At 47.2% G+C, this 15,335-nt stretch overlaps 1 protein-coding gene across 2 annotated transcripts in view; it reads left to right on the plus strand.

Annotated features, from left to right (window-relative positions):
* Positions 1-15,335, plus strand: part of SPEN (spen family transcriptional repressor) — a 65,888-nt gene that overhangs the window by 26,981 nt on the left and 23,572 nt on the right. For both annotated transcript variants that reach the window (XM_084495372.1, XM_084495373.1), the window contains exons 4-5: positions 12,798-12,958; positions 15,123-15,323. In XM_084495372.1, coding sequence (XP_084351498.1) covers positions 12,798-12,958; positions 15,123-15,323 — 362 coding nt within the window. The remainder of the gene's footprint in view (positions 1-12,797; positions 12,959-15,122; positions 15,324-15,335) is intronic.

A 15,335-nucleotide genomic window follows, 5' to 3' on the forward strand; every position in this document is an offset into this window, starting at 1 on the left:
TCTGGTCTGTCAGTGTGTGTGTGTGTGTGTAAGTTTCGTTTCTGCAGCAGGGCCCAGAAGTTTATCTGCTGCTGCTGCCTTTTTCCAAGTGAATTGCATTTCTCTAAAGGCAGAGAAGGGTTGCCCTCTTTCGTTAAATTAATTTCACGTTGGGAGTCTTAAAAGTGCATTGTGTGGGGCTGGAAGCAAAGGAAGAGAGGGTCCTGCAAAAGTACCTCTGTGTTATAACAATGACAACTATTTTGAGTGTCTCAAATGACTTCACTATGTTGCATCCCATTAAAGAGATTTTATTTTTAATGCTGTAAGGCTGCTTGCAATCAGATCAGTCTTTGCTTAGCACATTTGAGGTTGGTGGCAGGGATGGTGGCAGCAGAATCCAGAACCTTGTGTGAACTTTCCTTATCCTCAGCTTCCTCTGCTGGGGAGGAAAACTTGCCATGTTACAAAAAATGACATTTCCAAATCACTGGTAGGCAGTAGCAGGTCTGCAGGAGCTGGAGTCTGGTGTGATGGTTGATGGTATCAGGTCTTCTACCCTGGTTTTCAGGAATGGTGGGCAAAACCTGGGCCGTACTGAAAGCTTTGTTCCCACAGGCATTGCGGGAGACCTCGTCCTCATGAGTTTCGTGCTGCACGTTTCCTGGAGCCTGTGCACACCGTGGGAGCCTGGATTTCCTTCTCAGGGGTGTGCTGAGGCCCGAGGAAGGGCTGGTTTTGTTGGTAGATGGGGTTTGACTTTGGGGTGGCGTGTGCGTATTAACAAAATGGTCACTTCTAATTGCATTTTTAAGGCTTTGATTTCCTTCCAAGTATTTTGCTTAATCATCTTGAGTAGGCTGAGGGAAATAAAGAATTAGCTGAGGTCAGGGAAGTTGAAGCTGCCTGTGTTACTTCTCAGAAGCAAGGCTTAGTCTGAGGGATGCTAAAGGCAGGAAGGAATCAGCCTCCACTTCTTTTCCTGCAGTACTCTGTAGGAGCAAGGGAAATCAAAACCCCCCCAAAAGCCAAACATAACAGGGAAACCACCAAGAGCGATAGGCTCTGCAGTGCTGGGTACCTCCCTCTGCGTCACTGGTCCAGATTCCTGTTTCTTGGAGAGAAGTGAGTCTAGGATGTGAATCATGGCTAGAATAGATGAGAGGCATCGTAGTCTAGAAGTGCCTGCTCGTCTACACTGATGATGAAGAGCGTCTAGACAGCTCAGATGGAGGCACAGGCATTACAGGCACCAAAAGGTAGGGGAGAGGATTCCCATCGTAAAGACCTTTGGAATAATAAGCAGTTTTATAATTTCTAATGAATATTCACATGGGGGAATGAATAGAAAAAGAGGAAGGCTGTATTGAATGCTTCCTGAAGAAATACCAGTCATTATGATGATCAAAGGAAAAATCCAGCCGGCGTCTATGTTCAGTCATACTTATTTCCATTAAAGCATAGACGCAGTGTCCCTTCGCATCTTAAAGGTCGGAGATGCAAATGCAGTGATTTGTTTTTTCCTAAGGCGAATTTTTTTGGCTCTGCCAGAGGTGTGGATGCAGGCACTGTAGTACCTTCCTGGCCTTAAAAAATAAAGGGCCTGAAAACAGCTTTCTTTGAAGCATATTGAGAGACCTTGGCATTAACCTTAAAAACAACTTCAGGCAGAACATGCTGTGTGCAAACTAAGGTGACCTGGATGTGGATTAATGGCAAATAAACCTTAAAGGGAAAAAAGCAGTATATCCCCCCTCGATCGTTACCCATTGAATTAACTGTGTAACTGATGCACTTGGATGTGCCCTCAACTTCCAAGCATCGAGTCTGTGACTCTGCTAATGCCCAAACCACTAATGGTGGCATCAGGGTTTTAAGCATGAAAGCTTCGCAGCAAGCGATTAGATAGCCCTCTCCAGATCCTCATGGTCTGCTGGGAATGCTGCCTTTATGAATGGAAAGTCCCGGTCTGGGAGAAGTGAGGGCTTCAAAATTGTATGAAGGGGGAAATACTTTATGTGTGCCAGGGCATAGTCCTATTTTTTAAAATGTCATTTTTAGTATGACTGCCTGTTCTGTTTAAGGGAAGCAAAAGATGGGTTTCCAAAAGGAAGAAGTGGGAAATGTACTGCGTAGATGGTGTAATAATAAAAATTTGAGAACCGTGCATTATTTATTAAATGCTTAACTGATATGAGAACAAAAGTAGCCCTTTGAGTGTTCCTGGCATTAATGAGACTTCTCTGTGAGTCCTTTCTTGACAAGATTCTGGTGATAAAAGTAGGGAGACCTGATTTTTCTTTACTGAGACCTGCTGGATTTAGAAACGAACACCCTGTCTGAAAACGCAAGTGAAATGTGGAGCCTTTCAAATACTTCTCTTTGAAAAATGTCTGGAGTTCAGTGTGCAGTTCCTCTATGTAGCTCAAGGCAATGATTTCTGCTAGAAGACACTTAAAAATCGAGGATGGCATCAAGTGCGCCTTTTGGAGAATCCTTTTTGTGAGAGGGAAGCGGTTTTCAGGGCAGTTTCATCATTTCTCCCACAGGTGCTTTGTATTTTCCAGATGCCCAGAAACCTGGGCAAAAAAATAAAAAAATGTCATCAAACTTCAGGAGTCAGGAGCATAGTTAAGGTACACGTCAAGCTGATCCTGGCAATAAGGACGTTAACATAATTTATTATCTCTCGTCCATTTGAGAGTATAAAATGTCAAAGGCATTTCTAGTCCGCCGTGTGATAACGTGTGAAAGAGCAGCATTGTTCTCCTCCTGCAGGTTAATTCCCAAGCCTGAACAGCACCGGGTCCCCACGGACAAATGGTGCGGCTTGGCTGACTGAGAGGTGCAAAGTGCCCTACTTACACCGGCTGCTACAGGTTTGACCTCCTTGTATCATCTGACACCTCGTTTGGTAAGAGGTTGCTGCAAGATCTCAAACCCTCAAATTATGTCAGCCTTGCACAGTTGCTTTGAAGTTAGTCCCTCCCTAAAATGTTTGTTTACTGCCTGGCATGTCCTGTTGTCTGGATTGTGAAGGATGAATAGTCAAAGAAAGGAAGCTATCAGGTTAGTGCAAATTTTCTGTTCCTCTTCACTTTCTAAATGTGTGTGGAGCTGTGTCTGGGAACACGCTGGGGATGTCCGATGCTCGTCAGTGCTTTGCTGAGCTGATGCTGGCTTGTAAGTTTTGTTTGTTTGGAGGCAGAGGGAAGCGAAGGATGGCTTGTCATACAGTTACAGGAGAAACAAATAGATGCTATCTAAGAGTTTATTCAGAAGCAGTTTTTGTTGGTTTTGCTTTTAAATGTTCAGTTCCCATGTAGCTTTAAAAAAACACGTGGGGGAAAAAAAAAAGAAGCAGTTTAATTAAACACTCTCTGTGAGGCTTGCAGACCATTCCTGGCTGTCCTACAGTTTGGAGGTTTTGAAGCCTGGTCTCCATAAGCCCTGTACTGACTGCAGGCAGGTGGGGCACCTCGACTTCACCCGTGGGAATCCCCTGGGGGACTGAAGGACTTCCCTGCCGGTCCCAGCGGAGCCGCCACACCGCCTTGCACCGCTCCTGCCTGCGGAGCCCACACGGTGTGCAGGGCACAGGTGGAATGGCATGGGGCGGGTGCCTGGGAGGACTAAGGTTAAGGTGTCTCCCTTTTGCGTTTTTCCCTACTTTGGCATTTTTTCCCACAAATATTGAAGTCCTCACCCTTGCTTTACAGTCCCAGTTAGCGCGATAGGACTGCCCTAGGCTTTTAGGGGAGGGGGCAGGATGTACCTCTGCATGTGACAGTCAGCAAAAAAGTGCCTTGCACGATGCCTGGTCTCCCAACCATGCAGAGGTTCAATCACTAACAAATATCGCTGAATTAAGTTACAAAAGGGGCTCTTTCAGGAGTTGCTTGTGTGAGAGAAACTGTAGGACTGCGCCGCCACATGACTCTGGCTTAGGTTTGTGAGTGTTTGGGGCTGGCATTACTGTGTGGTTGCTTGACAGATGCAAAGACACATTTTCCCCACCAACATGGTACTAGGCTATAGCACTTCACCTGTTCCAGACAAAGACTGTGATTTCTTTAATTTTGTGGCTCGTGTTTTCTACCCATGAGAAATTTCGCTGAAAGTTCTACTTCTAGTTTTATTTTTATTTGCATGTGGGCAGAAAATGAAGTAATTCCCAAATATAGTCCAAGCCAAGAGATCCATCTGTTCTTGCATTTTTAAATGGCAAATTAATCCTTAACATACAACTCATCAAATGTCTTCTCTTTTATATTGTATGCCGCCTGAGATCACAGAAGCGACATAATTTTCCCAGGCCTTCCATTTTAAGTCATCCTTTACGTGGGAATCACAGTTACCATTCTGGATTTACAAAGTGCTCACGTGCCCCAACAGCACCCTGTGCCCTGTCCAGTTGCTGCATTTGGTCTAAAAAAAGATTAAAAAAAAATAATAATAAAATAAAGCCTCCAAGATTATTCTTCCTTTCATCTGGTTGGCATTTCTTTGTAAGCCCAGATGAGATATAAGGCAACAGAAACTGATTCAAAACCACCCTTAGTGTACGTATGTATTTCTGATGGAGAAGCAGTGCCGCTTTGTCCGTTTCTTTTCCATTTTCACCCTTTGGACAATGGTGACCGTTTTTAGAAGTACTAAACTTCCACGGCGTTGCTGTTGGAAATGGAACTTCTATATTAAGCTTTGCGTGTTCCCAATTTTACTTAAGAGGCATTGTTTATCAGCTGTGTATCTTGGCATGGCTTTCATTGCAACTCCCATCTGAAGAACAATTACATCTGTTTATACCAGAGGACGCTCGATTTCCAAACTGCTCCAGACCCCAGCAAACAGGAGTTTCGGCGGGCGGTGATGGGTGTTTGGCGGCGTGGGTTGAGCGTGGGGCAGCTGGCGGTGCCAGGGCTCGGCAAAGGCACGACAATGCTTTCCAGCCCCCCCGGCTGGGCTGCTGGAGACGGGGGTCCCTGTGTCTGCCTGCCGTGCCCCCGTGAGGCTCCGCTGGCCCCGTGGCACGGGGAGAGCCGTGCTTTGTGATTTTCTGCCGATGTAGGGATAGGCTTTGCTGCCGAGGATGCCAGCCGGTGCTCCGTGTGCTGCTCGCCGGTGTTGGGGTGGCTGAGGCTGTTCATTCCCAGGAAATCAGTTGCCAGTGCTTGTCGAGCTGCTCTGTACTCCTGGAGTAAGCAAGTAGTAACATACTAGCACGGGGTAGAGAGGTACAGTAGATTTTTCTTTTTAAGGTGTTTACCAGATGTCTTCATGAAAGCAGTGCAGTTGTTGTTTAGGAAACCGCCTTCCAATGTTGCTTTCTCAGTGTTTTGAAAAGATTTGGCCTCCTCTGAGCCAGGAGATCGAGTTCCTCAAGCTGCTCTCCCGGTGACTCACCCAACGACCTTGGGCAAAGCCCTGGGCCTCTGCTTACCTTATTTTTCCATCTGCAATGCAGGGGTGTTAAGACATACCTACCTCACATCTGCCTCGAACTCGAATGTTTTTTGAAAGCTTTAATACGCTCTGGTGGTTGCAAAATATTAATTTAGATGTCTACAGATAGCTGGCAAAAGTTGTTGACTTGAACAGCGTTACCGTAACTTGGCCCGAAGGGCTGAGGGCAATTTTTCTTCCAGCCCATGCAAGCCGTTCCTCGGCCGTGGTGGTGAGCTCTGCCCCTCCGGTGTCCTCCAAAGCCGCTGCGATGGCAGGTTTGCAGTGCTGGCGGGGCCGTTCCCGTCTGCTCCGACCAGATTTGGGAAAGTTGCATTAAAAAACCCGTCGGGGCAGCCGTGGTGTAAGCGCACGTCTGCGCGATGCACGAGCGGGTGCTGGGCCTTGGCCCAAGGCTTCCCTCGTGAAGGTGATGGTAGCAAACTGAGGCTCCTCGGGCTCGCGTGTTCTCACACCCACTCTTGGGTTTGCACTGGTGGAGATTTAATTGTGGGAACGCTTCGGCGGAGAGCGGCTTTGTACTGTGCCCTCCAGGCCCCGATGGCTTCCCAGCAGCGAGCTCTGTGGCTGTGGCCGTTCGCTGAGAAAGCATTTCCTCTGGCTTTCAGGGGTTTCATTTTTGCTCGAGAGCTGTCCTGCCGCTCCCAGGAGACCTGCGTGTCCCGAGGTGGTGGCTAGAGCTGAAAGCCAGCACGGGGAGCTTGTCCAGTGGTGCCGAGCTGCCGTGGTGCCCGAGCCGAGGCAGATAGGCCGATAGGTTCGTCCTGCGCGTTTTTTTCCAGGTTAGCCTTTTTATTGTTGGCCGTACAAAGTTCATCGTACCCGGGGCCAGAGGGAGGTAGGTGAAGGAGCAACACCAGTGGTGAGCTGGGCACAGCTATCAGCCTGACATGGATTAATACCAGCATATGTATTTCAGTGATTGTCATCAGCAGACTATTTAGCTGCAGTGAGGAACCAAAAGGACCCTGTGGCTGTCTCCAGGCTCTCAGAGCACGTGGTTGCAGGGGAAGGATGGTTCTGGGGCCGGAGGGCTTCCCGAAGTCCTCTCCAGCTTTCTGAGCGACATCCGTGCCTTTTCCACGGTTGATTTCAGCACGCTGTTCCTCGCCGAAGTTCAGGTGTCTGTTAGACATGAAGATAAAATGGCTGAAGTAAATATTCCTACGGCCTGCCACTGAAATTGTAATGGGCTCTTAAAAAGCCAGTCGCTTGATTTGGATTAAAAATACGGTAAATATTACCTGGAGACTCTACCTTAAAAGCTTACTGGTCAAAGACTGAAAAACCACTGTCAACAGCCTGCGTTATTTGGCCGGCTCAACCATCCAGAGTTGTCATGGCTGTGCTACTTTCCCATGGCCTTTAAACATCATTTCGTTTCTGTCGATTCAGGATTCCAGCCCAGCAGGAGATTTCTCAAGTCTCCTTTCTGGGTGTGGTAAGGCAGAAAAAGTTAAGGGAAAGAGGACGTCCTAATTGCATTCGTCTGCAGTATTTAATGATCTTTCCCCAGAGCAGTAAATATTTTTTTATCTGCTGAGCACTAATTTTTCACGACTGTTTTCTGCTTATGCGGAGTAGGGCTTTTTTTTTTTTTTTTTTTTTTTTTTCTCTCGGTAGGCTGTTTTATCACAGTTGTGTGTTGTTAAATACTTCTGAGGATGCATGCATGACGTGTACAAACCAAAGTTCCTTGGGTGGAAAGCTTTCAGTGGCTTGAAACAATGCCAAGAATGTCAGGCCACCGCGTCCCGGCGAGCTGCAGCACCCAGGCTGAAGGTACTGGAGGCTGGGGCGAGGGGCGCGGGGCAGCTGGCGGGGAGGACGTCGGTGTGGCTCTGTTCCCGGCTCACCTTCTCTGCCCTTGCATGCCAGGCAGCTGGAGTCTGCTCTGACGCTTACGTGAAGAGGTAAAACTTTGTTATGAGATGGAAAAGCAGGGTTCAAGCTCATTGTGGTATGCACACGTGGGTGAGCCCGCTGAGCTGCCAGCCTGCAGCGTGGTAACGACTCCTTACCTCCTGATCGCTCAGTACAAACAACCCGGAGATGTTGGGCTCCCTTTTCTGATGACTTTCACCCAGGTTCAGCAGCTCCTTTTAGCTCGGACAAAAGCACACCTGCATTCATTGCCGCAGATTTGAGAAGTGCTTTTTTCTCACAAACCCGCTGATGCAGACTGGGGGTGGTGGTGGTGTGGCCGCACAGAAGCACTGCCTGCTGCTCACAGGTGGCTTCGGGGCGGTGCTGGAGTGCAGTGCGTGGGCTCTGGCAGAAGGATGCCCACCCAGGGTCCCTCCGAGGCCATTTGTCCCCGAACATGGCCAAGCAGCCACCCAGATCCTCAGTAAGCTGGCCTCTGAGCTCCCCTGGGTTACAGGGGATGTGCTCGCTGGAAGGATGCTCAAAGAGACCCCTTAATGTTTTGAGGGTCTTCAGGCAAAATTCAGCATCAGCAGAAGTGGTCTGAGGCGACCAGCCAGAAGACGACAAATTCAGAATAGCTGAAAGACCTGCTTCTTCTGATTTCTTTTTAGGGGTGGGGAGTAGTTTGATTTTTGTGGGTATGGGTTACTTGGTATTTGGCTTTTTTTTTTTTTTTTTTTGCACACGTGTGCAGAGAATGTGGGAAATTCTCATCAAATGTATTTTTAGATTGGTGCAGTGTTAGGTAGTGTGGCAGCAATAGCAGCCTGTAATGGACCTGTACATCTATTATTTCAATATACCCTTTTTCATCCAGAAGAGAATCCAGTTTCATGGGCAGGGGTCCTTTAATCTACAGCTAGAATGGTGTATGACACTCTAATGTTTTCTAATGGTTTTCTTTCCGTTAGCATTGATAACTTTTGCTGGATGTTGGCTGCCAATAAACAGATTTTTCAAATTCTTTTTCCAAACTTTCAAATTATGCAGTCAGGATTCTTTTACCATTTCTCTGGCACAGTTTTCCCAGAGCTGACCGTGTTGTGTCCAAGAAATCTTATCTGGCAGCTTGTTTCTGAAGCCCGTTGACAATGTGAAAAAACACCCCAAGGATTTGTGTCTCCTGGATAGAGCCGATCAGCGTACAGCACCTCGCAGCTGATGGCTTTTGCATGCGGATCATCTCCCGTGGCTTCGCTGGGATCTGAGAAGGGAGGGTCGAGAAGAAGGGTTCCTGTTATTTCCGTTCCGAGATTACTGTACGTTAACTTTGGATTTCCTGACTAGACTTGGGAATCTGCTGCTGACATCAGCCGTGTGAATAACTCGCGCCGGGGAAGGTTGGCCTGTGCTGTTGTCCTTAATAGATCTTTCTAGGAGATAATCTGTACTTGGAGATTATTTTGACAGGGTATTGAATCATAGCTGATCTAGGCAGTATTCCTGATTCCAGTTAGTTCTGGCAGAAAAAAAATAATCGCTCTGAATATTTTCTGTAAAAGAATTCTGGATCCTTCACCAGTTCTGGTTACGCATTTTTTGAGGGGAGCTATTAAAAAAAAAAAAAACACAAGCATTTCATTTTTACTTTTTTCCTCCTGAAATTTGGCACATGTTCCCCCTGAAAAAAGAAAAGGCTTCCCAGCGATTTTAGGTGGCTTGGTTTTTAACTTGCTCTGACAATGGCAGCTGGTTTTTGTTGTTTTTTGTTTTTTCCTTAAAACCTGGAGTTTGGCAGCGTGTTGCCTGCTTCTTCCTGCGTCGTTTTCCACCAAGGCCGCGGTGTTTCCTGCTTGCCGTAACGAGGGTCGTCACCGGGGCTACCGCTGACTCACAGCTCTCGAATCAATCCCCAGAAATGACAATTGTCCCACATTTTAAAATTGCAAAAGGGTCTGGCAGGTTGCGGGATCCCTTGATTGAGCGCAGCCTGCCATTGACGAAAAGCAGCAGGTATCCTGTTACATCGACTGGTTTGGAGCCGCTCTTTTATCTCCTTTTTGCTGGGGAACAAAGGGAGCGGCTCGCTTTGTATGCTTTGCTCGAGCGCTTTCATTTTTCATACATAAATAGAGCATAACTTTGTCGTCAGTTAGAACTGCAAAATGCAATTACTTGAAAATGAGATATTTCTGTGGAAACGAGACCTGCTTCTATAGGGTGCGTGCACCAGGGTCTGAAATGTCATCTCTGCAGTTATGAGAGAGAGAAGGAGAGGTTTGTGTGCTCGATGGGCTGCGGTGTGCCAGGGGCTGAAATCGGGGGAATTTGGGGCTCGTTTGTGTGATGTGAACCCAGTGCTGGATTCTCGCCCTTGGAGTCTCTGGGGTGCTACCCATAGGGATAAAACCGGAGCAGTGGATAATTAATCGACTTTATGTGATTAGAAAATAGATGTGTAGATAAATGTGGTGAGTAAGATCACAGGCATCCTAAATACTTGTAAAACACAATTATGGAAGGCAGATTAATGTTTTAAAAGGGCTCGTAAACTACACTGGTAGTAGGGTGCGTGTGTAAGGGAAGGGCTCCACGTCTGCCTCCTCGCTGCAGTAAGAGTCATCTCCTTTTAGCTCCGCTTTCCATCTGATTTTGCTGACGGTGAAATCAAAACCCTCTATTTTGCATCGCTGTGATGCCACGATAAAAGCCGGAGCGAGACTCATTTTTGAAGCTTTGTGCATATCTGAGCTCGACGAGAGAGCGTCTGAAATCCTTCTGCTTAAACTTCCAGTTCTTCACAAATTAGCATACGTCACAAGAAAACCCTGAAACCTCCTAAAAGGCAAATGAGGCTGTAAGCCTAAGATGTTTAAAAAAGCAAATTCCCAGCACAGACTCCCTCTCTGTGAAATGTGTGTGTTGTGACAGCTCAGGAGATTAGTTTTGCTGCGTGCTGGCATTCTGCTCCGCTGAGTTTACATGGATGTTGAAGAGCAGGTTTTCCCGTGTTGGGAAAAGGCTGGGTGCCAGAGCGCGAGCAATCGCCGCGCGGCTCCGGCGCTTGTGCCGGTAGCGAACGCGCTCGGGGCAGACCCAAAGCCCTGCTCCCTGGGATGCTCCCGGCCTGCCCCGAGAGCTGCCGATGGCTTGAAATGGAAGCAGGTGTCAGAGCTGTTGTTTTAACACGTCTCTTAACATTCCCGCGGTAGGATTTCCTTAGCTGGTTTTTCAGAAGATAGTCTCGCTAGAGGCATTTTTAATAAGTTATCTTCCACGGGTTGGCAAAGGACAGAGGTTTTCAAAGTGACTTACGGGGAAAGGAGAAGCCATACCCTGATTTTAATACTCTGGGAACATCCCCTCATGCAGCTTACATATTTTAGTTCTGTGTATTTTTAAAACTGGTCTGGTTACAAGGGGTTCTGTTTTTCTCTTCGAGACCCTGTATAACTCCCTGTCAGAGGCTTTATTTTCATTCTGCTGTGTGCTATAACTGTATGACACAGCGGCTGCAATTAACTCTTCCATCAATCTCCTATTCACACAGCAGAAAACCTCTGACTTCCTCTTGAATGATTATATCCATGTTTCTTCAATTGGAAAAGTGACGAGCCTTTCCTGAAAGAAAGGGGAATTGTTCTTGCTGCCATTTTCTCCTCCCTGAAAACTGAATAAAGCAAGCATGATTTTTTTTTTTCTTCTCTGGAATGTCTCAGAAAGTCTCGATTGCGTATCCCTGAAGCTCCCTGCACGCAGTGGAAGTTAGCGGCATGGTCCCCGCTTCCCAAAATAAAATTGAAGTTGTTGTAGAATTCCTCACCCTCCTCGGCTGTCGTCTCGGGGAGGCACAGGGCTCGCTGCTCGGATGTCTGACGGTGCTACCCGCAGCCGATCTTCTCCCCAAGTGGAGTGCTGTGCTTTTAACAGCTTGTTCCATATTTTAAACGTCGTCATAAAAAGGCTAAAAATAGCCCATTCCCATCTTAAAGCTCTGCTCAAACAGAAATTCAATGCCGCCACTTACTTAAAAGATACAATCTTAGCAAAGCCGAATATTTGAAATGTTTGGAGAAGTGCGTAGCTGGTGGCAGTGCCGGGCAAAAATGTGAAAGGGGCAGAGGCTCGAGGAAGCCCTAAAATCTGTTTTAGCTGCCCCAGGGGAATGGTGCAGCACGTGGTGCTGCTCTCAGTTTGGAAATTATTTTCAGATTCTCTCCATACACATCCTCTGACTGTGTTTGTGTTTTAAAAGAAGTTTCCCCACTGTTTGCCAGTTTGTTCCATAGTGGCAGGGGGCGGTGGTGTCACCCCTGGAGACTACCGACGGCTGGTGAACGTGGGGCCAGTTTTGTCCTTTTTTTCCCAAAACGCTGCAGAGAAAAGGTTGACTTTTCATGAGGACCCGGGGTGGTAAAGAAGTACCAGAGGCATAAGGTGGGGAGCAGAGGGAAGGGGATAAATGGGTGAAAGATGAATGTTGAACTGCAGCATGCCGTGCTGAGGAGCAAATTAACTTGTTCACGGCCTCAAAAAGCCACAGAATGCAATCACAAAAAGGATTCAAAACATGAAATGGTTTCCCTGAGAAAAGAAGAGAAAGAGTTAGTTGGGTTAAGGTAAAGAGGGAATGTAACAAGTCCGTGAAATAATGTAAGATGGAAAAAAGATGAACTTGTTTATCATTTCTGACACAATACAGACGGACTTAAAAATTCAATCAAATGAAGCAAATTTAAAAGCAAGCCTGTTGTTTTTGTACGTGGCAGATCCTCCCCCCCAGCATCCAGGCTCGGAGTTGAAATTCCAGTGGAATTTTTTAGAAAGTTGCTCGTGTAATGGAGAATCTCCAGGGTTATGTCAGACAAAATTATTTTTAGCAGTGATACAAGCCCTCGTGCCTCAGGGAAGAAATCAGCCACTGAAGAAGATGACGTGTCCCCACTGGGCAAGCTTTAATAACATTATTCTCTGTATTTGTGACTCCTCCGCGAAGCATCTAACGATCGGCACCGTCAACAGGCGGCGGGTTCGATTGGCTCTCCGTGCAGTGTGAGCCACAAACCCCGCTCTGTAATTACAGCTTGTCAGAGATGTTCCCGGGCCTGAACTCCCCGCACCCCGCTGCCGCAGCCGGCCGGGTTTGCTGCTTCCCGTGCATCTGCCCCAGCTCTTCTCCTCGCTGCGCTGCTCCTTCGCGGGCAGGCGAGGGGCTTTGCGTGCCCTGTGCCTCCCTGCAGCCTTCCCACGCAGGCCTGGCCGTAATTCCACCCCGCCTCGTGTCACGGAGCGTAACAGGAGCCGCTGACATCGTACCCATATTCCGTTTCCTTGACTGCTGGGACAGCGCGGTGCGGCCGCAGCCGTTCCCCTGCTGCCGTCTGAGCAGAAAACCCAGCGGCAGCTCGGGCGTTTTGCTTTTTAATTAAATCCCCTTTGTGTCTCCGTGCACTGACCTGCCGTTTCCCTTGTGCCTTCCGCAGCAGTGACTCCAGCAGCAGCTCGAGTGACGAGTCCCCGGCACGGTCCGTGCAGTCGACGGCAGTCCCCGCGCCCGCGTCCCAGCTGCTTCCATCTCTGGAGAAAGATGAACCCCGGAAAAGTTTTGGGATCAAGGTTCAAAATCTTCCAGTGCGCTCAACAGGTAAATTCACATGCGACAGTGTCTGTACAAGGTGCCGGGAAAAGGGGAAAAAAAAGTAGGGGCAGGTTATTGACTGATTAAATAATCTTTTTTTTTCTGTGTTCTTGGTGTCAAATGTGTCTTTAAACTCTTCGCTGTTGAACAGGAAAACCAGAATATGGTCTGATGAGCCATCTTTTATGAAACTTGGTTCAGGGTTATTGCTGCCATAGTAATGTAATACAATTAGGTGAGGTACAAAAAGCAGCAAGTTATGAATGATGCTTCATTTAAGAGATTTCATTGTTACTCTGCTAGAGATGGAAATGCCGGGGATTTATGTGTGTTTCAGGACTCTTCACTGAGTTTAAATTTGGAGCCTCTTGGACAGAGGAGCATACCTGCTGGCTTTTACAGCTTTTGCCAGAAATTTAACTTCTTGCATCCATAAAAGCAAACATAGAGGCATTGGTTAGGGATAAAGCTACCTAGTGCATTCCCCTTTATTTCTCCCAGTGTCACCAAGCTTAAGCTACCGAGGCAGAAATTTTCCACATTTTTTTCTATTGCTCTTGTACCACCATAGCTTTGTGCTGATACAGGTAAAGAAAAATACTTTGTTTTTTGCTGAATGGTTTCTTTAGGCATTCTGTTGAGAGACGAGCAGCGTCCATACTTTGAACGTTGGATCCGATGTTGGGTTAGAAGGTTGTGCTGTTTGGCTACAGGTCTTAAAAACGTTCTGATATCCATTGCTAGGTGATGTGGAGGAGGGAGGATGGAAGGAAATTATGCAAATGGAGATGCAACAAAGGCTGGACAGGAATGGGCAGAAAGATTAGCCTGCGAGGAAAGAGCCCAGGAGAAAGTTCAGGGCAGCTTTGATCAGGCACCTAACGCGCAGATGTCACAAGGTGATAGCACACAGGTTCATCCCCCAGAGCCCTGCCTCACTTAGAGCGGAAGATGGGTGCTGCCCTGGGAAGGAGTGGCAAGCGACGAGAGAAGGTCTCCTGCATCCCAAAGCCCTTGTGGAGGAGCGGGGAGGCGTGTGCTACATGGGGCAGGGGTGCAAGGTAGCAGGGTCATACCTTTGACCAGGCAGCTGTGTGCTGCCTCCGAGGCCGGGCTTCTCTCGGCTTCTGCCTCGGTTCTCGTGCAGTAGTGGGAAAATTGCTTAATTAGTGACCATCTGTGAGAAATCCCACACGTCCCCAGCACTGCAGCTACTGGAGCTGGTGCCACAAAACAGTGCTGTGGATTTCCCGGGGGAAAACCTGAAGCATCTCGAATGTGTCACTTGGAACTGGTGGGAGGTTCTGACCATGGCTTCTCGCCATGCCTCAGTTTCTTTTTTGCATCATGTGAGAACTTCAGGGTTTCCTATTGCAGTGTTGAGCATCGAACAGTGCATGGTAAATAATGTAGGAGACTGCTCACTGAGGAGTGTGGATGGTCGCTCTCTGCTCCCTGCACTGAACAAGGGAGAGATTCCATGGAAAAAAAGAACATGGGGTCATTTGGAAAAGAGCTGGAGCGTAATTCATGTATACACAGGCTCTGGCTGAATCAAACTAGCATGTCTTAGCTTTGTGAGCAGCATACCTTGCAGCGTTAATATTCTTTCTGTAGATTTTTTCTTGCTGTAGTTCCTTGAAGTGACATGAGGTCCATGCCCCACAGATATTAGGCAGATTGTGTGAACACTGTCAGGTGTTGCAGAAAAAAACACAAATCTGCCTAGTTAACTTTCTGAATTGACTGAACCGAATGCTGTATAACTTGGGTCTCCATTCCAGATGTCTCATCTTGCCTCTGAGAACTGTTCTACGCAGTATCTGTGTGTTTCGTGGTGGGCTCATTGAGGAAGTAACACTGTTTACTTTTTCATTTTGAAGTGGATTTCTTCTAGAAGTGATAACTGTATGCCTGTCGGCTTCAGTGATGTAAAATCCTGCGTGGGTGGTTTTCTGGATTTTAAAATCAAGGCAAAGAGAAGGATCAGCTTTTGACACAGGCAAAATAACACTGAAAAATAAAAAGGCATTTCTGTGGACACTGAAAAACTCGAAGTCACATTTCATAAAGAATAGCAGATTTCTTCATGTCTTTTCTGGTGCTATTAAGTTGTTAAAAAAAAAAAAACACGTGTTTTTATAGTACTAATGTTTGCTTGTTGGTTTAGATACAAGCCTTAAAGATGGACTTTTCCATGAATTTAAGAAGTATGGAAAGGTGACGTCAGTGCAGATTCATGGGGCCTCTGAGGAGCGGTATGGACTGGTGTTCTTCCGACAGCAGGAGGACCAGGAAAAAGCACTAAATGCCTCAAAAGGAAAACTCTTCTTTGGCATGCAGATTGAAGTAACAGCCTGGATAGGACCAGGTAAGGCCCCGT

The sequence above is a fragment of the Aythya ferina genome (assembly GCF_964211825.1).
Source record: "Aythya ferina genome assembly, chromosome: 21".
Classification (NCBI taxonomy): domain Eukaryota; kingdom Metazoa; phylum Chordata; class Aves; order Anseriformes; family Anatidae; genus Aythya; species Aythya ferina.